Source organism: Engraulis encrasicolus, chromosome 10 (genome assembly GCF_034702125.1).
Source record: "Engraulis encrasicolus isolate BLACKSEA-1 chromosome 10, IST_EnEncr_1.0, whole genome shotgun sequence".
Taxonomy (NCBI): domain Eukaryota; kingdom Metazoa; phylum Chordata; class Actinopteri; order Clupeiformes; family Engraulidae; genus Engraulis; species Engraulis encrasicolus.
In genome coordinates, this window is record NC_085866.1 from 20,480,238 (window position 1) to 20,503,320 (window position 23,083).

The window sequence follows — 23,083 nt, forward strand, 5'->3', positions numbered from 1 at the left end:
TTATCAATCACAATATTCAACAATAAATTGCTAAACACAGAATTAATAATAAGTTTTGTACTGGGGTTACTCAGCAGTTCACAGTGAACAGTAAGGCCTATTCTCGGTGATCAGCTGGGGTACACAAGCACAAAAGTTGATCTGAAGGCAAAGTTCTAATAATAGGTTGGTTGGGTGTACAAAGTAACAAGGACAACAAAATGCAATCAAATGATTTACTTTTATTAACTACTAGGTAATCTAATAAAATGCATTACATTCAAAGTCGGTTAAATGGAATAATAACAAAAATTAAGGCACAATAATATAAAACAAGAAAGAAAATAAAAGAGGGGTAAAGAAAGAAGAGGGGAACAGGCGTTCAGCCTGTGTGTGTGTGTGTGTGTGTAGCAGAGGTCTGGTTGCTATAGGCTACCACGTGTGTGTGGTTGGCTAAGCTAGCATTAGCTACAGAAAACATAGACAATGGAAAGGCTACTGATAAGTAGCTGCTTAGCAAGGACCTAATGTCGATTAGGCAGGGACCAAAGGGTCCACAACAATGTCTAGGTTACTGTAATAAATGCACACAATTCCTTGTGGAATAGAGAGAGAAATGAAGGGGGATGAGAGAGTAGTGCTCAGTGGGAGGAACTCGCACTGATTACTATGTATGTGTCTGTTGCTGGGCAACAATGGCGTCCTCTCGGCTAGGTTAACGTTAGCATCAGAACCGTGAACAATAGGGATAGCTAGCAGCTATGTAGCAAGTAAACCGTGTGGTTTCAGGCGCTTCAAGTCCCTTAGTGGACGCGCAAATGTATCAAAGGGTTCTGGAATTAACGATAACAAGTCCGAGTAGAACAGGGAGAGAAAGAAAACGAAATAAAAGAAATAACAAGTGGGAGACGTTGCCGTCTACGCAGCCATTACGAGTTGTAAAACTACAGGAAGTGGGGTTTCAGCGTGCTTGTGTAGCTGCAAGCCCAACTTGGCTAATGGCTAACTTGCAGAGCGTTCCGAGCAGAGTTGGTTATTCAGAGAATAGTTTACTACAGATTATGCACTCAAAGTGTATAAAAGAGTACCGAAATGCTCGGAGGGTTCTGAGAATCAAGTATTTCGACAGGGAGAGAGTGAAAGAACGAGAGAGAGGGAGAGAGATAGAGAGAGAAGGGAAAGAGAGATGGAACTCTAGTGGCTATGCGTGTCTGTGTAAACAAATGGTTAGCGTTGCGTTGCTAACCTAGGGCTTTGTTATAGCCCGTTACAACAAAGGCGCAGTGCGTGTATTTGTGGACTAATGAGCGAAACGGTCGCGCTGTGACGGTCCTCGGAGAGTTCAAAACACTGATGGTTAAATCAATACTTGAACTATTCCGTGCGAACGACACAAGCGGGGTCGCTAGGCTTAGTAGCCAGTAATACAGAATGGGTTAGCAGAGGGGAACCTAAGCTAAGAGGAAGGATAGACAGAGAAGCAGGAGAAATGCAAATAAACATGTGCACATGAAAAATAACTCAAGTCATAGTTCAAAAACACATCTATCTCAGTACATAAGCTATGCCCAGTGCCTACTGTGTGAGATGAAGAGGAGGATCCAGTTTCCAAAGGCGCGGTACGTCCGTCTGGAAATGGGGATTGCAGTCCACGTTTCTCTCGTCCTCGAGAGTTTGGGGCTGCAAAAGTCTTTGTTGTTGCGGCTTCGAGATTCTTCGGTTGAATCCCAAATGCAAGAAGTTTGTTCCACGGAGGCGTGCGTGGATATTTTCTCGCAGTGAACTCGCCTTTAGTTCACAGTGTCCGGATGAAAGTCTTAAGATATGACCAGGCAAGACCTTAGACTTGAAGTGAGGAATTCTTTGCAAAGTGTGTGTAAGATGAACTCAGCAGTCTATGTTTGTTATTCGGCCAAATATCAAACAATACTTTGTCCAAAATTGCGCAAGTTGCTCTATACGTCTCGCCCGACCAGCAGCCAAAACTAGAGTGACGAACAATGGTCCCTGGGGAACACTTCACGTGTGGCCAGGTGATTGTGGGTGGGGCTTTGGTCACAGCGCCTCCGAAAGGAGGTGGACTGAGAACAACATGGCAGGGACCCTGGGCCAGCCATTTGGTGATCAGAGGGGAAGTAAATCTTTTACTAATGATTATTGATGACCTTCGTCTCAATCATCATCAGTTTGAGTCACATGATTCTCATAACTTTGTCACGAGTTTCTCTGCGTAGAGAAGTGGCAGGAATTGTACCTACAGTGACATTATCAATCAAATCAGATTCTCCTCAATGAGCAGATCACAAAAAGAGTACTAAAAGTCTTCCGGTGAAAGAAAAGTAGAAGAAAGAAAAGAAGAAGCTAGGGGTGTTCTTCACAAAAAAAACACACACTGGCACTGAGACACCAAGGAAAGACTTAAAAGAACAAAAATACTTCTTAAGTGTTGTAACATGATGAAGCCTTGGAGTCTTTTGTTGTTTTATCTGAAGTTTCGTTTCCCAAGAGCACCAATTATGCCCAAGTCAATGAAGTGCTCATTGAGGAACATTTGCTTGCAACAAAGGCTGTTTTTCGTACCGTATTTGTTTGCTCCAAACCTCCATTAAAAGTCAAGTCTGACCTTGGAACAGTAACAAAGAAATGTCTGATGTTAACTTTTGACAAAATCTATGAATCATTATGAAAAACTGTAATATTACTGTACTATCTTTAGATAACCCGAAGACAAATAAAACACTGAAATATAATGAACATTGTAAAAATCTCTCATAAAAGTGGTCAGAACCATGGGCAGCCAGCATATTGTGGCTTTAAAAAAATCATTCACAAGTGATCAAAAGATTTTAAATCCTTCATATAAATAAATAAAAAAGTTGTACCTGTCAGAGACATTTGGTAGGTACTGTGAAGGATTTAATCTCTGAAAAAAAAAACATCAAAAGAGTTAAAGTAGAAAAGCATTTTAATGTATATTATAGGACAGCCTCCAGTCTTTCTCACATGATGATGTTACATGGTCCTGGACGCTAGGGTCCTGGGAAGGAAGTTCCTCTCTGCCATCTCTTGTCCAAACGAGGGAAAACTTGTAATGAAGGGGCACCGTTTGACATTGTGGCCCCCTGAAAGACAAACATTTTGGGCAGCCCAATCGTATCATATAGTCCTCCGTTTGAAGCTCTAGGCCCCCTGAATCGCCCCAATTCACCTACAGTACTTAGCAGTGCCCCTTTGATGTTGTACTTCCGAAAACAAAATGTACAAAATAAATAAATTATAAAAGGACCCATCTCCGTCTAAGCACTTTCATCGGTAGTCTTCCGGACACAGGTCTCTCAGGCCTTTTGCCACGTGGGGATAGAATCTTACTCTTTTACATTGTGGTAAGAGTAGAGGGACATTTGATAGGCAATATAACTGCTCTAAAGTGGTTGGGCCCTATCGCTTGCTCCTTCAATCTGATAGGATGATGAGATTCTGGGAGTTTCAGTTGATGGAAATGGAGGTCTCTGGAGACTTGCCTCTGATGCAGTGCTGTGCAGCTAAGCAACCTAGCCTTTTCCTCTTACAAAAAGGTGCCACATCACCACCCACACACATGGCCCAAGGCCTAAGATGACGTATGCTAGGACAGGCTAGCAACTCATGCTCTTCTGCCACACCGCAAAATGAACTAAGAACACAAGAAAAAAAAAGTTTTTCAACATGTGTCCTGTTAAAATCGCTTTATTTCATGTTGAATGATTAGTTACTCAGAGGTTATTACTAAAAGTGTGCTTGGATAGATTGATTCTGGCTTAACAATGACTACCATAAGTCATTCAGTAAGTCTGGCCTAGCCGTAACTGGTGTGATTTTTTTTCTAAGTGCATGCAGCACCAAGTAAAACTTAAATAATGCACTGGATGTTACCTGCACAATAAGTCTCAAGTAAAAAGTAAAATGACATGACATTGACATCAAGTGTAGGAGATGTAGCACATGATCACACGGTGTCATGATGTCATCACAGCATCATGTTGAGTCACATGATGGCGTCCTGTCACTGTACTGTAAGTAACGTCACGTCACGTCATCATAGGCCACATGCCAAAGGTGGTCACATGTGTGTTTTTCTGCTGGCCTTAGACCTGGGTGGTGGCCTCTCCTGTGTCCGTGGAGGAGGAGGGGGGCACGGGGATGGGGCGGCGCTTGCGTCGGGAGGGGCGGGCAGGGGCGACTGGGGGGGCCTTGATGATGACCTGGGCGGCGCCCTCCATCTCGGGCATGTCCATCTGGACGGCCTCCGACATCTCGTTCCTTGCCATGGCAATGTACGCCGGGTCTCTCGCCAGCGTCACCAGGCCACTCTCCTTCAGATGCTGCAAGGGGAAATATGGGTAGACGTCATAATTCAAAAGGAAAGAAGTTTACTTTTGTAACTTTTGTTTATTTATTCAGAGCAAACAACATGCTTCACCTCTGTGCATCATTAGGTTCACTCAGGCATGGTCTGACTGTCATATTTAAACAGATACGTATATACTGTACAGTATAGAGATTTTTTTTTGTATTGCACTCCTACTCCAAGTACCGAAGATACCGTCAAACAGCTACTGTACATTATATGCGCATTGCTGTGATAGATGCAGAAAACCTCCAGCCTTTGACAAGGGTTATAATCATAATACTTTTTCATTATAAAAAATATCCATATAGATCCATATAATAATACCTGTGTTAAACTTACCTGTTGGATCAGCTGGTCCGTAGCAGGGCAGGGGTACTCATCATTGGAGAGCGTAACAGGAAACTGCAGAAAGAACAAGGGCCATTAATGAAGTAAGTTGAATATTACATGGAATACAGAACAGTGTAAGACTTAAAATTCTACACTATGTTCTATGGAACTCCCAACATTCCTTAGAACCAGAGATTCTTTAAGTATACTCTCTCTGTTAGAACTTTAATCCTTTTCCAGCATTCTCAGAGATTACTAAATTATCAAAATGAATGCCATGGAGTTATTGAGTGAATGATCAATAAAGTAGAGCAGTGGTTCTGAAACTGGGGTGCCGGTAGCCCCTGGGGGTGCGCCAGAGATTCCAAGGGGGGGGCGCGGAATTTTTTTGTGTTGAGGTTGTGACTAAAATTCTACTTGTAAACATTATAATTTGGCCAAATCAAAACCAAATTAAAAACGTGTTTTGGTCACCATTTTCATTTATTAAGGTGTTGATTAATGTCTCAAGCAAGAATCATTGTAATTAATCACTTACATATTTTTTGGTGTGTATACACTTATAGAAGTTTGGGTTGGGGGTGCATGATTAGTCTTGAGCACAGGTAAGGGGGTGCTTTAAGGTAAAAAGGTTAAGAGCCAATAATGTAGAGTACAGGTCCTCAACAGTCTGGGTTGCTACCTGTGTGACGTCTGTCCGAATCTCCGACAGGCGCCTCAGCAGGCTGGCTCTTGTTAATGATTCGTCTCTCTCGTAGTGCTCTACAAGGAGACAAACACAAGAACATTACAGTAAGTGAACACTGGAGTTTAAAAGTTTAATTAAGTAGAGTTTAATCTTGGTGGTGTTCCAAGACATTGTGTCTGACTACTTACGTACCTTGTCCACTTATTTCCTCATCAAACGGTAGTTCGTTCTCATACACAAGTCTGCAAGGCATCAGCAACAGTAATTAGGTGACATTACAGCAACAACAGAAATTAATGGATCATTGTGCATCCTCTCTAATAAGCCACTTTGGTGGAACAACACAACACAGCTGCTAATTATAATGTAATGCAATATAAAGGTGAATGAGTTACAGTACAATGATACAGTATGTGTGTGTAGGGATGCTGACAAGGGGGCGGGGGGCAAAGGGCTCTGTTGTCCCGGTCCCAGGGAGAAGGTGGCCCAGAATTACATTGCATGAATTCAATAGGCAGGGGGGCCTTTCAGATGATTTTGTCTCAGGTGTGGCCAATGCACCCAGCAGCCCTGTGTGTGCGCAGTCTGCCAGCCAGCCAGCCTTTGAATACGTACCCTCTGGCAAAGTTGGCAGCGTTGTTGTTGGTGTTGGAGGGGAAGAACTCGATGGTGTTAAAGGCGGAGGCGGGCGGGGACTCGGCGTCCTCTGGCCGGGACTCGGTGAAGGAGAGCGGCCTCATGCGCTGGACGTTAGCCCCCTGGGCACTGCTGGGCTCCTCCGACATCTGGTCCATGCCAGTGCCAAACAGACCTCCCGTTCTCTGTTTAGAAATCACACAGTAGATATTTTATTTTCTTTCTTTAAATGATGGCACAATGAGTGAGTATGGCAATGACAGTATTACTGTAATGTCTACTTTTTAGTGTTTTAGTGTTCCATATCTGAGATAATTGAATGATTTCAGGTAGACAATGTTCAGTTCAAGGTTCAAATGTACAGGGGAATGAATGAATCAGTTGATTACCAATACAGTACATGATACTCCATGGTACGTTCTGAATCCAGGTTTCCTGTCTAATCCTGAACTGAACTGACAAGATGTGTGACTATACCCTTTGGCTTTGTGGGGTTGTGGCACCATCTAGTGGCTTTCACTCTGTAGTGGTTGTGTGTGTGTGTGTGTGTGTGTGTGTGTGTGTGTGTGTGTGTGTGTGTGTGTGTGTGTGTGTGTGTGTGTGTGTGTGTGTGTGTGTGTGTGTGTGTGTGTGTGTGTGTGTGTGTGTGTGTGGTAATTCTGTAGATTATCTCTCTCTCTCCCTCTGTGCATGTGTGTGAATGCGAATGTGAGGTGTGACTGTACCCTTTGGCTTTGTGGAGTTGTGTGTGTGTGTGTGTGTGTGCGTGTCCACGTGTGTGTGTGCGTGTTTGCGTGTGCGTGCGTGTGTATGCGGTCACGTGCATTCATGTGCATGCGTGTGTGTACCCACCCTGTAGATGCCTTCCTCTCCCCCCTGTGTGTGTGTGTGTCTGTCTGTGTGTGTGTGTGTACCCACTCTGTAGATGCCTTCCTCTCCCCCCTGTGTGTGTGTGTGTGTGTGTGTGTGTGTGTGTGTGTGTGTGTGTGTGTGTGTGTGTGTGTGTGTGTGTGTGTGTGTGTGTGTGTGTGTGTGTGTGTGTGTGTGTGTGTGTGTGTGTGTGTGTATACCCACCCTGTAGATGCCTTCCTCTCCCCCCTGTGTGTGTGTGTGTGTGTGTGTGTGTGTGTGTGTGTGTGTGTGTGTGTGTGTGTGTGTGTGTGTGTGTGTGTGTGTGTGTGTGTGTGTGTGTGTGTGTGTGTGTGCGCGTGTGTGTCCACCCTGTAGATGCCTTCCTCTCCCCCCTGTGTGTGTGTGTGTGTGTGTGTGTGTGTGTGTGTGTGTGTGTGTGTGTGTGTGTGTGTGTGTGTGTGTGTGTGTGTGCGTGCAGTGCAGTGCACCCTGTAGATGCCTTCCTCTCCCCCCTGTGTGTGTGTGTGTGTGTGTGTGTGTGTGTGTGTGTCTGTGTGTGTATATACCCACCCTGTAGATGCCTTCCTCTCCCCCCTCTGCAGCCCTCTCCATATCGTCCTCGGCGATCAGGTCCCCTGAGATGGTCCTGTGCAGGTCTCCACCAGTGTCCTCCTCAACTTCAATACTGCGCAGACCAGCCTGCAGAGAGAGAGAGAGAGAGAGAGAGAGAGAGAGAGATGGGCAGAGAAATAAACACATTGAATAAAAAGGTTGGTATGTAGATAGAAGATGCTAGTCATTTGTTAGCCTGCTCGTCTACTGTGTGTTCAGTTCATGTAACTATACCTGAGAATATTTCAAATATTTTTTCTCAATTGGTTTCTTGAAACTGAGATGACAGTCCTATAACTAGGGTGATTTTGTGTGTGTTTGTGTGTGTGTGTGTGCGTGCTTGTGTGCGTGCGTGCGTGTGTGTGTGTGTGTGTGTGTGTGGTATGGAAGGTCTGAGAGGTATGAGCATCAAGTATTCTTTTAATGGACACATGTACTAAGCAGTACCAAAAGCGAACAGTAGTCTTGTTGTGGTAGTTCAGTTCATTTCACCTGTATTTCCGCTGCGTTCTTCTTGGTGGGACGGTAGCCATATAACTCCTCTTGACGCCTCATGAACTTGCGGAAGTGCTCCTGCAGCAGGAAGGTGGCGTAGAACTTTCCTACTGTCACCTCGTCATCTGTAACCAGTGGCGTACAATGCATATAGTCAGTAGCAGCTCGCACTCTGAATATAGTGTATATAGTGCATATACAGGGCTCTAAATTAACACCACATTTCAGTTTGGCTGATAGAAAAGACCAACTTGCTAGCTTTGACGCATCTGTGAGTGTGTGTTTAGCTAGTAAGATTAACATCTACTAGCCATTTTGGCTGGTGATGAAAAAAGTTCATATAGAGCCCTATATACTGTATATATATAGTTTGTTGGCGGGGGGGGCCTATGCCGTTATTTGATAGTGAAGTGAAGAGATGACGGGAGATGAGTGGTAGAGAAAAATGGAGCAGAGCTGAGAAATGACCCAGGCCGAACCCAAACCTGCAGTAGCACAGTAGTAGGTAGCACTTAATAATTCTCCCTGTCATGGCTTGTAGAATGACACAATGGGGACTTTTATTCTAGTGACCCGACAAAAACATCAGTTGGTGCTGCATGCTACAAGCCCCTTGAATTGCAGTATCACTGAATGGTAGTATCCCAATGGCAGTATTACCTCCCATGGGTGGGATGACCTGGTCCAGTAGTTTCATGCTGGTGCGCTTCCAGATCTTCTTGATGATCTGCCTCAGCTCCTCATTGGCTTGTTCAAAGTTACCTGACAAGGTCAAAACAGAGTCTCATATGTACAGTACAGTACGTGTCCAAAAATAGAGATACTAATTTGAGAGTATTTACTCTGTCCGCTTCCCATATGTGGCCAGGGGTGCGTTTCTTGAAAATGTAGTTGCCAACTACATTAACTACTTTGTTGTTTTCAATACTTTTTTTCCCATTGGCAACTACCCAAGTTGCTAACAGGCTAACAACTTCTCTTTCGAGAAATGCACCAGCAGTCTTGCGTGGCCGTTGTAGAATAGAGTTTAGAAATCATGCGGTTGTCATGACAAACCTTCTGTTTTAATATGGAGGGCCGTTCTGACAAGGGCAAACAAGGTCGCATTGAAGGTCACCGTGCCATCACTGTTCATGGGCATGTTCATGCCTATCAAGCGCTATGGAGTGAATTCAAATTGACAGAACAATTAAAAATAACAATAGCAAATGTCAAAATTCTGATTTAGAACAATCAAAAGATGGAGGTGTTTCATGAAACGACTGTGATTCTCTCTGTACAGCACAATCTTGGTTGCAAAACAGATTTGTTTATTTTAACCCATTGACGCCTAAGGTACCTGCAAAAAAGGTTGCTGAATGCCTGAGCCCTTTTTAAGAAAAGTTGCCCTCAGCCTATAAAAACCTAAATATCTCAGCTTCTGAAGCACATAACATATGCACTAAGTTGCATTTAAAGACTAAGACCCTCATCTTTCCTTAGAATGTATTCATTTATCTCAAACAGACAGAGATTTTTAATAAAGTTGTCTCAAATCTCATGAACCTGAATGTTGCGTAATGCAGCTCCAGGCGCCAGGGCCAATGTTGCGCAATGCAACAGGAGGCATCAATGGGTTAACAAAACTATATGGAGTACTACCCTGTGAACTACACAGTCATTTCACTGCCACTTACCCTACACGCAGCTCGGTGAGGACAGAATTTACCGAAGCCAAGCGGTGGTTGGATTCGCCGCAGTAGCGTCACAACATCTAAGTGTTTGATTCGCCCCCTGCACATCAATAAGAGGCCAGGCACAATTGTCAGAAATGCACGAGTATGTACTGTTGCTTAGATACTGTATGTTCTACACATGTCAATTAGACTTGACCAAATTGTTAAGGAGGACTGTTAAGCGATGTCAGTCTGATTGTCTCACAAAAGGTATCCATGTATTTATTGTGCAAGCATGGATAGTCTGATAATAAGCTGAATAGTCGATAATAGGGCACAATTTGTTGTCTAAAATGCCAGGTACAGTAATTCTCTAATGGCACAAACACACCAAACGCGACTTGAGCGACTCTGGCGACGGAAGTAATTGACTCTTGACGCTGGCGACAGAAGAGACAAAAGCAATTTGGGCGACTAGAGGCGATTTGAGCGACTAAGTGACAGTTTATAGTTGGACTTGAGCTAATATTATCCAAATGAGATAAGGCCAGCCAATTGGAATGATGGAATGCTTTCATTCTGCTTTCAACAGACATACTCTGTTGCTTCTATGACTCGTATCGCTCTTGCTGCACAGTCCAGAGATTCTCTGTCACATAATCTTGTCGTTGCCGGTGTGTTTGCCCGTTAAGCTGAAATGTCCGCTGTTGTGTGTTGTCCGCTCTTCCTCACTTACGTGGCTTCCGGATCATACTCTGCCCAGATCTTCTTAAACTCGTCCAGGTGGTGTGGGCCCAGGATTGACCAATCACGTGTCAGGTAGTCAAAGTTGTCCAAGATGACAGCCACAAACAGATTGATGACCTATGGTGACAGTGCAACGTCATGACACTGTGTTATACGATTTACATTGAAAGTAGAAATTTTACAGATTTAAAAATAATACCAGTGTAACACCATGTACCAATTTTGTACTTACATCTAGGGTTAGGGTTTGTACATGGTGTTACACTGGTATTTCATGGTATTAAATGTGTTACACTGGTTATTACACAGTGCCTAATGTGGTAAGTCCACTGTAATGGTGAACCATTAAAATAAAGTGTTAGCTATCAAGTGAAGAGAAAATCCGAAGTGCTCAGGGAATTGTTCAGTAAAAATCTTGAAGGTGCTCTTTGGTGTTGGGGAAAAAAAATAATATCTTGTCAAAAAAAGGGAGTCCAAGGCACTCTTCTTGTGGAAAAATATTAAAAAGCCTTTATTGAAACATGGCTAATAAGTTTAAAAACATGGGAGCAGAGACCCACGCGTTAAAGTGTTAGCTACTTTACTTCTAACACAAGTACCTTTACTGAGTAACTGGTCTATAGTTACCATAGAGCGATGCACCTGATTCGGTTCTGGTTAGATCAAATTTGGGGGTTTTCTTTGCAGGTTGCATATCATGTGCTAATGATGTACTCACTTTAACCGCCTCAGAGTAACATAGTACGTCTTACCAGGAAGGCGCACAGCATGTAGAAGCTGAGGAAGTAGAAGAGGGCGAAGTTGGAGCCGCACATGTACTCCTCGCCAGGGTGCACGTCCGCTTTGGGGTCGCACAGCTTCCCGTAGGAGGACGCCAGCATGATCCTGTGCCAGCCCTCGCCTGTCGCACACCTGTGGGGACACGAGCAGACAGGTGTCAAGAGAAGGGGGTAACACTTTAAAATACTACCTATAAAGACCTTTATAAGCACTTTGTAAATGATGAACTAATTATCAACAAAATGTGTACAAATGTTTACAAATGGGCAAGAAATATTATGTTAGCACAGCATGACAGCACATTCGCATCGGTCCAGGAAGTTTCTCCCCATAAGACCAGAAGGCATGAAACCACATAAAACTCACACAGTAGAAGTTGATTCCCACTCCACTGTGCAGTCGTAGCTTGGTTCTTACTCATTTACAAACATTTGTAAATGCTTTGTTAAATGTTAACTATTATTAAATGTTAATAAAGTATTTATAAAGCTTTTTTGGGTAGTTATTCTAAAGTGTTACCAAGAAGGGTTTTGTTGGCCCAGCCGTGGCTCAATTGGCTGGGCACTCGACTGTGTCAAAAGCAACAGTGAAGTTGCATTAACTGCAATGAAGTCTGTCTGCCCACCGGAGATTAAAATAAATTCCCCCCAGCAGAAACCCCACCCCACAGCCCTACAAATCAAGGACACACATGTCACCCTGTGTGCATTCCAATACGCACACTCTTGTCCTCCACTTGAGCTTGTGGCCTCTTGCCCCGCCTCCTGGCCCTGCCTCCGTGAAGAAAACAATAAAGTTTCCCTGCTGTCAGCCTAGCCACAACAACTTTTGGGGGACAGTTTGTCATTCACCATCCCAATTGCAAATCAGAAAATGACATTAGAATTGCTTTTGCAAATTATTGAATGAATTTTCTTGTCGTCAGTGACATCATCATGAGGTCACAAGCAGGCTAGTGAGGAAGGGAGGACGAAAGTCTGCATATTGGTATCCACCCCATGTCACCTCTATGGCTGCAGAGCTGTGCTTACCGGAATAGTAGCAGGACGGCACTGGGGAATGTCTGGAAGTGGTTGTTCCGGTTTATCTCTAAGCCGTCCACTAACGCTATCTTGCCAAATATCTGTGGGAGCACAGTGAATTCTATTCAAAATAAATATATCAAGACACAATGCCTTGGCCAAAAAATGTGGACTCAAATTACAAATAACAACTTTCCACTGATCAGTGAAAGTTGAAAGTTTGTGTGTAAACAAACGAGAAATAAACAACATATAAACAAGCAATACATTGAATTATCAACACTTAAATTTACTTGTGTCGTTAAAAATGACTTAATGGGAAGTACTGTAATGTATCAATGATTTACCTGCATCCCCACTACAGAGTAGATGAAGAACAGCATGATGATGAGGAGGGCCACGTTGGGGAAAATCTGGAAACAGAGGACAAACACACAGCTTCAGTATTCTTCACATTTTATTCTTCACATTTTAGGTTGTTTTTCCTTTAGGCCATGCCGTGACCTCGCGGTTGGGCACTCATCTGCCATGCGGCCGACCCGGGTTCGATTCCTGACCCGGGTCATTTACCAAACCCTCCCCATCACCAAAATTGTAATGGCTAGGCCTATGTCTTAATCTGTTACTTAAGGCTCTCGGTACTGTCATACCAAGTATTTTATACCGAGTATTTTCAGCAAATAGTTAATAGGCCCACCGGCGACCCCATCTACAGTAAGAGGCTACGAGACGGCCTCTGTTATAAACTTGCTCTTACCACCATGGCAATGACCAAGTTGTAGTGTGTTACTAAATGACGTAGTGGTGTAGTACTATGGTAGTTTTTCAATGACTGTTACAGTGCTGCACTGGTGAAATGGTGCGCATTTATGGGACTACCACTGAAAACACTTGCTTCAGAAAGGTTTTTTTTTGCAGTTTCAGCCGTTTTTATAGGGCAGTATTGAAGTAGTATTGTATGTTGTGGACAGGCTGTGGTCTTACAGCACACACATCAAAGAAGGATTGTCATAATTCATAATTCCTTTCTTTGAGCTGAGACTAGTTGCTGTGTACAGAGTCCTTTGTCCCTCACCTGTGACGATTTGATGAACGTCCACAGCAAGTTCCGTATCCCCTCTGAGCGATGGAGCAGCTTAATCAGACGCATGATACGGAACAACCTGAAGAACGTGATGGTAACGCGAGCATTCTCTGCGTCCTGCACACGCATGAGGAAAATGGACAGTTAATCCAAATTCACAATGAAGACCAACAGGTTAAAAAGGTTTATAGGTTGACATTAAAGGTGAATTGTGTATTATTACTTACGGCAATGACTTGCATTGGGTTGATGTCCTACAAAAAAATACATAGTTTTAATATCATGTTTACTGCGTAAAGGCTCTCTAGGTTCTATTGTCTACAGATAAGTACTACATATCCAATATGGTCATGAACCAAAGCAGCAAAATGGGGACTTCAAGCCCAACTACAACTACTGTATGATGCAAAAATTAATCAAAGCGACACAAAGAGACATAATTTGAGTTGTTTGCATCAACAAATAATAATAATGTCATCTCAGAGACCACAAAAAAGCTTTTGTGATACTCGATATGACATTCTGTTTTGGTTTTACACATGAGTTGAATGTTTTTTTTTTTTAGTTATTTAGGTTAAAAGCTTCACATGAACAGAAGGTATGTTAGGTAAGACATTTTTTGCTTTTTTGTAGGCGGTCGTTCACCGAGCATATAAAGCATCGACTTTGTTTGATGATACACACCATTTTAAGCCTTAGTCACTCACAGAAATATTCAACCCACCAGGCAAATGCTATTAGACTCTGTACTACTCCACATACATCAATGACAAACCCACAGCTTGCACTAACAAGAGACAGTGATAAATGCGAACAGTAGGACTATAATTAGTATAGAAACAAAACGTCTCACTCAGCAAGACCCATGCAGTGCAGTGCGCTGATATTTACTGCACAACCGTGAAGACAATACAGGCCACCACTGGAGGCAAGGGCACTCTGAGAAGAGAGGTGGAGAAACAGTGAATAATGACAAAAACACACGCACAAAGAAGGTGGAGAGAATAAATGAGTGTGTGAGAGAAAGAAAAATATGAAAACAGGGGAGGAGAAACAACAAGAGAGAGGGAAGAGAGGAAATAGCTGACAAGAGAATGAGAGACAGAGAGAGAGAAGAAAAAGAGAGAGAGAGCAGGAGGAGGAGAGAGAGAGAGGGGTAGAGATAGAGAGCTGTGACAGGGATGACAGAGGTGTGGGTGGTATACACAAGTGACAATGACGATTGAGGTGGCTGAATAGGACATGGAGGGAAAATAACACAGCTGCGAAATGACATTATATTTAGCATGATACCACATCTATGAAAACACCGGATGACAAAAATTGCTTTATGATGACTTTCATCCAACAGCAGTGATGTGGTATGAAATAGGGCTGCACGATATCAGAAAAAAAATAGATCATTGATAACAGCATGCAATATCCCGATATTTAGAAATATATCCCAGTGTTTTTCTTGTCCCTAACTGTCGGTCTGTGTGGGGGGCACGGCTTTGGTCGTGGCGGGCTTCTCGCAGATTTGTTGACATCCAGCTACTGATTGGACGGCACAGAAAATGTTTTATTTGTTATCGATAATTAAGTCATTGTCGCGATACGCATATCGCCATTCTTGATAGCGCGATATCGATACATTTTCGATATATTGTGCAGCCCTAGTATGGAACACATCCAACAACAGTGCACACAGGTATGGAATAACAATAACAACATCCAACAAGAGTGAATGACCAACAACAGTGTTCTTTCACGACATTCCACTGCGATGCCAATGCGTTTTTACGGTAACAGGTGTGTGGGGTCAGGTGGAGATGCGATTGTGCATGGCTGTGTAGCCAGCAAAGTGTGTGAGTGACGTGAGCCTCAGTTTCAGCATTCAAGTGTGCAGACGTGATGGAGCATAAAGCTGGTGGTGGTGCAAAGGCTGAACTTGGCACTCAGGGGGTTACTCAGGAGGGCCAAGAAACATATAGAAGTGTACTGTACTGACCCTCTGGCCGTCTGGATTTGTATACCTCTGGTGGGGTGGGGGTTGGCGAGAGTATTGGATAAGAGAGAGTCTATGGTTATCAAGTGGACAAAAGTACTGTAGACATCTATTGAGAACATTGTTGGATTCAGGGTACAGGTAACAACACATTTTGAGTATGCATTTTGAATATGGTTATACAGTATATTGAGAATTGCTTCAAAGACAAACAGTGAAGAAACAGAGTATGTAGAGGGCGTGGTTTCTACTCACGTCGACTTCACTCAGAACCACATCAACTATACTGCCGATCACGATGAGGAAGTCAAAGACATTCCACGGGTCTCCGAAATAGCCCTGAGAAAGAGGAGAGAAGAGACGGACTATGTTCACAATCAAGGGCAAACACAACTGGCAACACATTTTTTATTCATGCACTAAATCATTATGAAACACATGTCATCTTCAATACGCCCTACAGGTAAACAGTGGAATTGTATCTCTACTCTAAAGAAAGGCGTCAATTCCTTCAAACAGAGGTGCTGTATTGCGTATTGAGGGTGGGAAAGACTATTTAGACTTTCAGTCAGTTATAGGGTGACAAAGCACTGGAACGATTTTGGACAGGGCATGGCACTCATCCGTCTGTTAAAAGTGTCATATTTTACCCTACCTTTAATTTAAAGGCAATCTGCTTGACAACCATCTCCATGGTGAAGAGGATCGTGAAGATGATGTTGAGGGTGTCAGCCAGCTTGGTGACTTGGTCTGACTGGTTACAATGCTGGAAAAGAGACAGGTTACTTAAGTTTACTTTATGAGCTTGGAGTTAAAATGAAATGAATGTGCATGTCAATTGTCAAGGTAAAGTCCAATGATTGATTCACATTCAAGTAGAGAAAAGTCTGCATACTTCAAAATACTTCCATTTCATTTAATCCATGGTACAGAACAATGTGTTGACATTGTGTGGGTTATCGTGTTGTTCTGTGCCATGTATGGTACATAGAGATGGAAGGATTTCAAGGATTTCAAGTGTGGAGACTTCTTGGTTTGTACTCTACTAATCACAACATCCTAACATTTTATAAACCATAATGACACATAACACACATATTAGACATACACTACAGGGCCGGCAGAAGAAGAGGTAATTTATGAACATTACAGTTCTATGCCTTGCTGGATGCAGTCTTGCACCGCGTACTGCCTCCACTCAATTTCAGAAGGGAAAACATCTGATATGTTAAGCTAACTGATGAGAGTGTTTGTAAATAACAGACAACTGAGCCAGGAAAAAACACTCCTTAAATGCACTCAGAGGAAATGTCTACAGTACACTGAGCTATCTGAGAGATGCCACAATCATCCATTACATAAGAATGCATATCACACACACACACACACACACACACACACACACACACACACACACACACACACACACACACACACACACACACACACACACACACACACACACACACACACACACACACACACACACACACACACACACACACACACACACACACGAAAGAAAGGGAAAGAGAGAGAGATAGGGAGTTAATTATAGTCGTTTTATACCTGTATGCCCAGACAGAGTGTGTTTAATATGATGAGGAAGAACATGAGGTACTCGAAGTAGCAGGACGTGACCAGGTACCACACTTGGTACTGCCGCGGGTTCTTGGGAATGTAGCATTTCAGAGGCCGGGCCTTCAGTGCGTACTGGATACACTGTCGCTGTAGACGGAGGAGGAAGAAGACACAACTTACCATATGAGAGACTTAAGGAACTTGCCAATGACAATATTAAACAGGCACACGATAAACAAAAAACACAGCAGGTATTGAAAATATTATAAACAACCAAAGAGCACACAGAGAGGGCAGATCTACTATGCCAAGCTAGCTCAGATCAGCATCAAATTGGAATCAGGAAATAGTACATACAGTACCAACATCCTGTTACCATTTCAGAACAATAAGATATTTTGCAAACCAACAAACAAAGGCACACATAAACTAACAAACAAACAAACACATGAATAAATAAATAAATAAATAAATACATAGATACGTACATACATACATACATACGTACATAAATAAATGAATAAGCAAGCAAGCAAATTATCAATCAAACAAACATACAAACCCTGGCACCTCCTTGTTGGATGTAACAAACAAACAGCAGGCATTTGTCATTGAGACTACATGACACCACTGCTCCTCACACAGTATATACAAGAAAGATTGTATGATGTGTTTAACCCGTCACACTGGCATGGGTGGAATAATGAGGTCCCAAGGGGCCAGTACACACGCACGCACATAAACACACACACACACACACACATACACGCACGCACACACGCACACACACACACACACACACACACACACACACACACACACACACACACACACACACACACACACACACACACACACACACATAATCCCTTTCCCCCAAGGGCCTTATGTTGGGTTGCATATACCAGGTAGCATGGTGTAAATATGTTATCTATGTAAAAAAAAAAAAAATACACATAGCAAGCGCTTGGGTCCAGGTCAAATGAACAGCTTCCTACATCCCCCTTCAAGGGTACCACCTGGGAAAATAAATTAATTTCTTAACCTTGTGAATGCAGAGTGGGGGGTGGGGTGGGGGTGGTTGTAAATTGAATTCCTTAATCCTTCTTTGCAAAGATGTGAGTAGGCCACAGCAGCCCTGGCAATGGCGCCAATTAAACAGTTTGTAGGGACAATACTACAGTAAAGTAAAGTACAGTAAATGTGCTATTACTGTTAATTCAACACAATTATGAGAATGCAGTCATTCGATTTTAGAGTTAAATTCAACTCCTCGACGTCTTTAATGAACACCACCGCAATGTAATATCCTTTCTAAAACACTGTTAAATTCAGCTCTCTAAGTGTTAATTCAACATTGAAAGACTTGAATTAAAATTAATTGGGGGTCATATACACTCAGAATAGTTCAGATTTTTTTGTACGCTGTAATTCACTATCGTCACAACAAAAACATTGGAGCATAAGACAGGTTAGATATTTGCTAACACTCAACATATTGCTGCTATGTATTGTGTCAATTGTACGACTTCCCAAGTGCTCTGTCTCTTCCTTATAATTCCTTAGAATGTCTCTCACTATGCTCACAGTATCTCGGTGGTACTAAACCCTTGCCTGGTTAACACCAGACCTAATCACAAGTGTCTTTCAGATCGAAACAATTGTGTAGAACTAAAGACAGTATGGGAGTTCCAAGGCTAACTAAACCCTTCACAAGTTACAATCTTTCACCTTCATTTCCAGGCCACCACTGCCCGGCTTTGTATTCAACTACTTTAAAAAGAAAAAAAAAAACAACACCTTAGAGTCATTCCCCACTAATGTGAGCAAAAATATAATTTAAGCCAGAGCTATCCTTTAACCTGGTTGGGGGGCACTGTGGCGCAATGCGCTAAACCCCCCATATTTGGGCTTTCATGCCCGCCCTATGGGGACCCGGGACGGGGTCATTCCCCAGTCCTCCCCCAGTCCTCCCCCGTCTCTCTCTCCCACTCATTTCCCATCAGCATCTCATACTGTCCTGTCAATAAAGGCACAAAAAGCCCCTAAAAAATATATTTAAAAAAAAAGAGTTTACCTGGTTTTTGTCCAGCTCACAATCCTGATACTCGTCATTGCCCTGTGCTCGGAAGGTGACGATGACGAATCCCACGAAGATGTTCATCATGAAGAATGCGATGAGGATGATGTAGATGATGAAGAAGATGGAGATGTCCACACGGTTGTTGAAGACGGGGCCCATGTCTTCCTTGTCCGAGTCGATGGCTTTATACAGCAACCTGGTAGCGGTGACACACTCAATTGTTATCTTATAAGTATTAAGTAACAATGTAGAGTATATATGTATGATTTAAATAGTATCCGCTTCGTGCCGATGGGGTTGCCGGCAGGCCTTTTCACTATTTGCTGAAAATACTCCACTACATCATAACAACATTGCTATGACAGTACAGAGGACCTTAAGTAACAGATTAAGACATAGATATTGCAATTTTGGTGAATAAGGTACATCACTCTTTGGTAAATGTAAACCAGTTACTCAGTGAAATTACGGTAACACTTTCTATGAAGCCCATATCTATAGCACATTATGAGCGCATTTATAACACATGATAATGCACATTATAATTACTTACAACACTTTACGACTACATCGATGATGTTTCATGTTGCTTTATGTTAACAGTAATGAATAACCATGAATGTAGCTTATAATACTTTATAAATCCAAGGGTATTATGAGTGCTCATGAATGGATATAAACTACAGGCTGCCTGATGGGGCTTACAGTACATTATGATGCATTATAGATGTGCATTATACAGTGCATTATAGATGCATCCATATGAACTTCACTTTACTTAGAGCACACATTGACGACTTATGATCTCACATGAAACATTATAGCATCGTATGAGCCCTTATTACAGTTTATCATCCAGGTCTGTGCATAGAGGGGTATAGGTACTCATACTGTACTATAAGTCCCATCAGGCAGCCTGCAGTTTATAGCCAGTCATGAGCACTCATGACACCCTTGGATTTATAAAGCATTATAAGCTAGATTCATAGTTATTCATAACTATTAATATAAAGCACCATGAAGCATTATGAGTGTAGTCATAATACATTGTAAGTAATTATAATGTGCGTTATAATTTGTTATAAAGGCATTTATAATGTTGGCTTTAAGTAAAGTGTTACCGAAATTACTTGTGTTTGAAGGAAACTATGGTAGGTCTAGTTTTCTTTCCTCAAACTTCTGCTTTGACTTTGGCCACCTGTGGTAATGTTGTTGGATGCACTTCGCACATCTCTCACTCAGTACTTACTCAGGCCAGCCCTCCAGCGTGGACACAGTAAAGAGGGTGAGCATGGCGCTGAATATGTTGTCGAAACTGAAGTCATGGTTGACCCACTCCCGCGGTCGGACTTCAGTGTCAGGTATAGCATTCGTTAAGTGCTTGATGAAGTTTCCCCTTTAGGAACAGAACAAAAATGAATTGAGTGCCTTGCACTGAAGTAAAGACACACACACACACACACACACACACAAACACACACAAACACACACACAAACACACACACACACACACACACACACACACACACACACACACACACACACACACACACACACACACACACACACACAAAAATGACCTCTGAGAAACAAAACAAAATTAATTGTGTGCATTGTACTTAGGTACTGTAGATAAAGATGCTGAAAAATGTAGAGAAGTTGATGAATACAGATACTTACTGACACGTTTCCTCTGTGAGTTTGGTAGGGTCTGTACAGGAGTAGAATTTACCCTGAAAAAAAAGAAGAACAACTTGATTTAATTCAGCTCAGATGGATTCAGCTTTGAATAAGATGAATGGGCTGAGCAGGAGACTGAGGTACCTCACCTTGAAAAGCTGCACACCAATGCAGGCAAATATAAAGTCAAGTATCAACACCACCAGAATGATGTTGCCAATGCTCTTGACAGCAACGAAGACACACTGGATCACATGCTGTAGACAAAGAGAAATACATTTTGCACAACATGACAAGATTAAAGGTGCACTGCGTAGGATGGTGGTCAGAGTAGGTGTTGCAATTATGCTGCTCATTGAAACTGTGCTGCTTATTGCCAAATTCTATCTTTTCCTGAATTCTACTATGAAATACATACACTAATATTCACTAGCATGACCAAAGTACAGGCAGTTTTGCAGCTAAAAATGTCTATTTTCCCTGTCATAATAAATACTTAGACTTTGATGGTGGTGATACGCATTTGTGAAAAAGGTAACATTTGTGAATGGTCAGCATGAACTCTGGAAATAAAGCATTACACGTACACACTTAAAATGAAAAAAATAGGAAATGGATGTTGTATAAATGATTATTATTCAGTGCTAGCAGACATGCATACCTTCAAGCCTTTGGCTCTGTTCAGAGCCCTGAGGGGTCTTAGAATCCTCAACACCCTGAGAATCTTCACGACGGAGATGGCACTGGACCTGTTCACCACAGAGACACATTCTAAACCTTGAAGTCCTTATGGGCCTACTTCTATTGGTTTTAGCTAATAGTCAAAGTTAAACAACATCTACCGATACAGATAACAGTTGCAGTTCCTTTCATGACTGCTACTTGATATTAATGACATTCATGCTCTTTTATGGTCGTTGTCTATTGACAGTCGGTACACTGTAGGTACATTATACATGTATGTTTTAAGAAGGTGTGCATTGTTGATCACTTAAATGTCCGCCTTACCAACAATAAAGTTGACCTTGACCTTCACCTTGACCAGATTACAGAATAGCCTACATGTTCTATATACATTTTATATATACACAATACAAAATGAAGTATCAGCAACAACTCACTCCAATCCAAAGGACAGGAGAGAGACGATGACGACAATGAGATCGAGGATGTTGAAGGCGTTTCTGCAGAAGGAACCCTCATGGAGGAAGGCACCATATACGGTCATCTGTACACAACCACAGAAATGAAGTATTAAGGTCACAATTGATAAAATGCATACTTTGCCTTAAAAATATCGACCATATTTCTCTTTTGGTAGAAACAAGATGCACATTAAGAGAAGGACTACCTTGAGCATGATCTCAATGGTAAACACAGTGGTGAAGACAATGTCAGCATAGGCCAGGACCTGTGGGAAAAGAAATCAAGAGACATTATTATTATTCACTTGCAATGTACTGTTGCCTGCAGTTCTAAAATGTACTCCAGGGGGCGCTCATGTGGCAGCTACTTTACAGTTCGCCATCATTTTAGCACATGCAGGCCCTCGCATATTATATTGGCAGAGATAGACAAATTGGCTTGTGAAAGTAAAAGTCCAACCAGATTCTTGCCCCTGCTCCAAACACAGTCCAACTGTATAGAACGTTTGGTGAATTGTCTGGAGCAAATACGAGGCAGAGCTTTAAAAAAAAGTCGATACAGTACGACAGAAGAAAATGTGTGGTCTAATGCTGAGACATGAAGTAGCTCCAGAAACGCAGCCCCTGGTTTGTGTTCTTAGTACTTGGACGACTTCACAAAATTTGAAGTGGGCCCTTGAATGAAAAAAAGTTCCCCACCTCTGCCGAGTTAGCCCATCACTGTTTTTTTTTCATCATACCTCATTGGTGAAGGACTTTGGGTCGATGGGGTCCTCAGCGGCCAGGGAGATACTGCTGAGCAGGATGAAGAGCAGGATCATGTTGGTGAACTTGGTGTGGTTGATGACCAAGAAGCAGAACTTACGGAACCTGCCAGGGGAGAACCAACCAAGTCATGAACATGGACATTACTACTGGGCCTTCAACATACCGTAGGACACGTTGGAAACAGGGAGGACTAAGAACTTTTGTACAGAAAATAACTTGTATTTGCGGCAATCTCTAGCCTGGCGACACCATCCTATGTACGGCTTTCGCCCAGGCTAGGTAATCTCTGTCCTAAACTAGGAGTTCTCTGCCTGTATAGATTTTTTTTTGGTCTTTTACAACTTTATTGATGATAGGACAGTTTGACAGGTGGACAGGAAGGAGAGAGAGACGGGGAGGGGTCGGCAAAGGACCTGGGACAGGAATCAAACCCGGGTCAGCCGCATGGCAGACGAGTACCCTACTGGTTGGCCACGACAGGGCCTCTCTGCCTGCATATCTAACAACAACGATATGCAGGGAGGGTTGTCCAGTCAGCAATGTGGAATGAAGAAAGCAACAAATAATTA

General features: G+C 42.6%; 1 protein-coding gene across 1 annotated transcript in view; it reads right to left on the reverse strand.

Moving 5' to 3' along the window:
* Positions 1 to 3,687: 3,687 nt before the first annotated feature.
* The window catches only part of LOC134456803 (dihydropyridine-sensitive L-type skeletal muscle calcium channel subunit alpha-1-like), a 44,974-nt gene continuing 25,578 nt past the window's right edge, over positions 3,688 to 23,083 (reverse strand). The window contains exons 18-45 of the mRNA XM_063208359.1: positions 22,487 to 22,616; positions 21,953 to 22,012; positions 21,723 to 21,829; positions 21,263 to 21,350; positions 20,751 to 20,858; positions 20,602 to 20,654; positions 20,171 to 20,317; positions 18,916 to 19,117; positions 16,827 to 16,985; positions 15,913 to 16,023; positions 15,513 to 15,596; positions 14,162 to 14,209; positions 13,498 to 13,524; positions 13,262 to 13,387; positions 12,534 to 12,599; positions 12,196 to 12,287; positions 11,137 to 11,296; positions 10,374 to 10,501; positions 9,659 to 9,755; positions 9,039 to 9,141; positions 8,643 to 8,744; positions 7,980 to 8,107; positions 7,446 to 7,574; positions 6,003 to 6,208; positions 5,580 to 5,629; positions 5,382 to 5,461; positions 4,709 to 4,771; positions 3,688 to 4,340 (exon numbers count right to left, since the gene is read on the reverse strand). Of these exons, the coding sequence (XP_063064429.1) occupies positions 4,104 to 4,340; positions 4,709 to 4,771; positions 5,382 to 5,461; positions 5,580 to 5,629; positions 6,003 to 6,208; positions 7,446 to 7,574; positions 7,980 to 8,107; positions 8,643 to 8,744; positions 9,039 to 9,141; positions 9,659 to 9,755; positions 10,374 to 10,501; positions 11,137 to 11,296; positions 12,196 to 12,287; positions 12,534 to 12,599; positions 13,262 to 13,387; positions 13,498 to 13,524; positions 14,162 to 14,209; positions 15,513 to 15,596; positions 15,913 to 16,023; positions 16,827 to 16,985; positions 18,916 to 19,117; positions 20,171 to 20,317; positions 20,602 to 20,654; positions 20,751 to 20,858; positions 21,263 to 21,350; positions 21,723 to 21,829; positions 21,953 to 22,012; positions 22,487 to 22,616 (3,091 nt within the window). The 3' untranslated portion in view covers positions 3,688 to 4,103. The remainder of the gene's footprint in view (positions 4,341 to 4,708; positions 4,772 to 5,381; positions 5,462 to 5,579; positions 5,630 to 6,002; positions 6,209 to 7,445; positions 7,575 to 7,979; positions 8,108 to 8,642; positions 8,745 to 9,038; positions 9,142 to 9,658; positions 9,756 to 10,373; positions 10,502 to 11,136; positions 11,297 to 12,195; positions 12,288 to 12,533; positions 12,600 to 13,261; positions 13,388 to 13,497; positions 13,525 to 14,161; positions 14,210 to 15,512; positions 15,597 to 15,912; positions 16,024 to 16,826; positions 16,986 to 18,915; positions 19,118 to 20,170; positions 20,318 to 20,601; positions 20,655 to 20,750; positions 20,859 to 21,262; positions 21,351 to 21,722; positions 21,830 to 21,952; positions 22,013 to 22,486; positions 22,617 to 23,083) is intronic.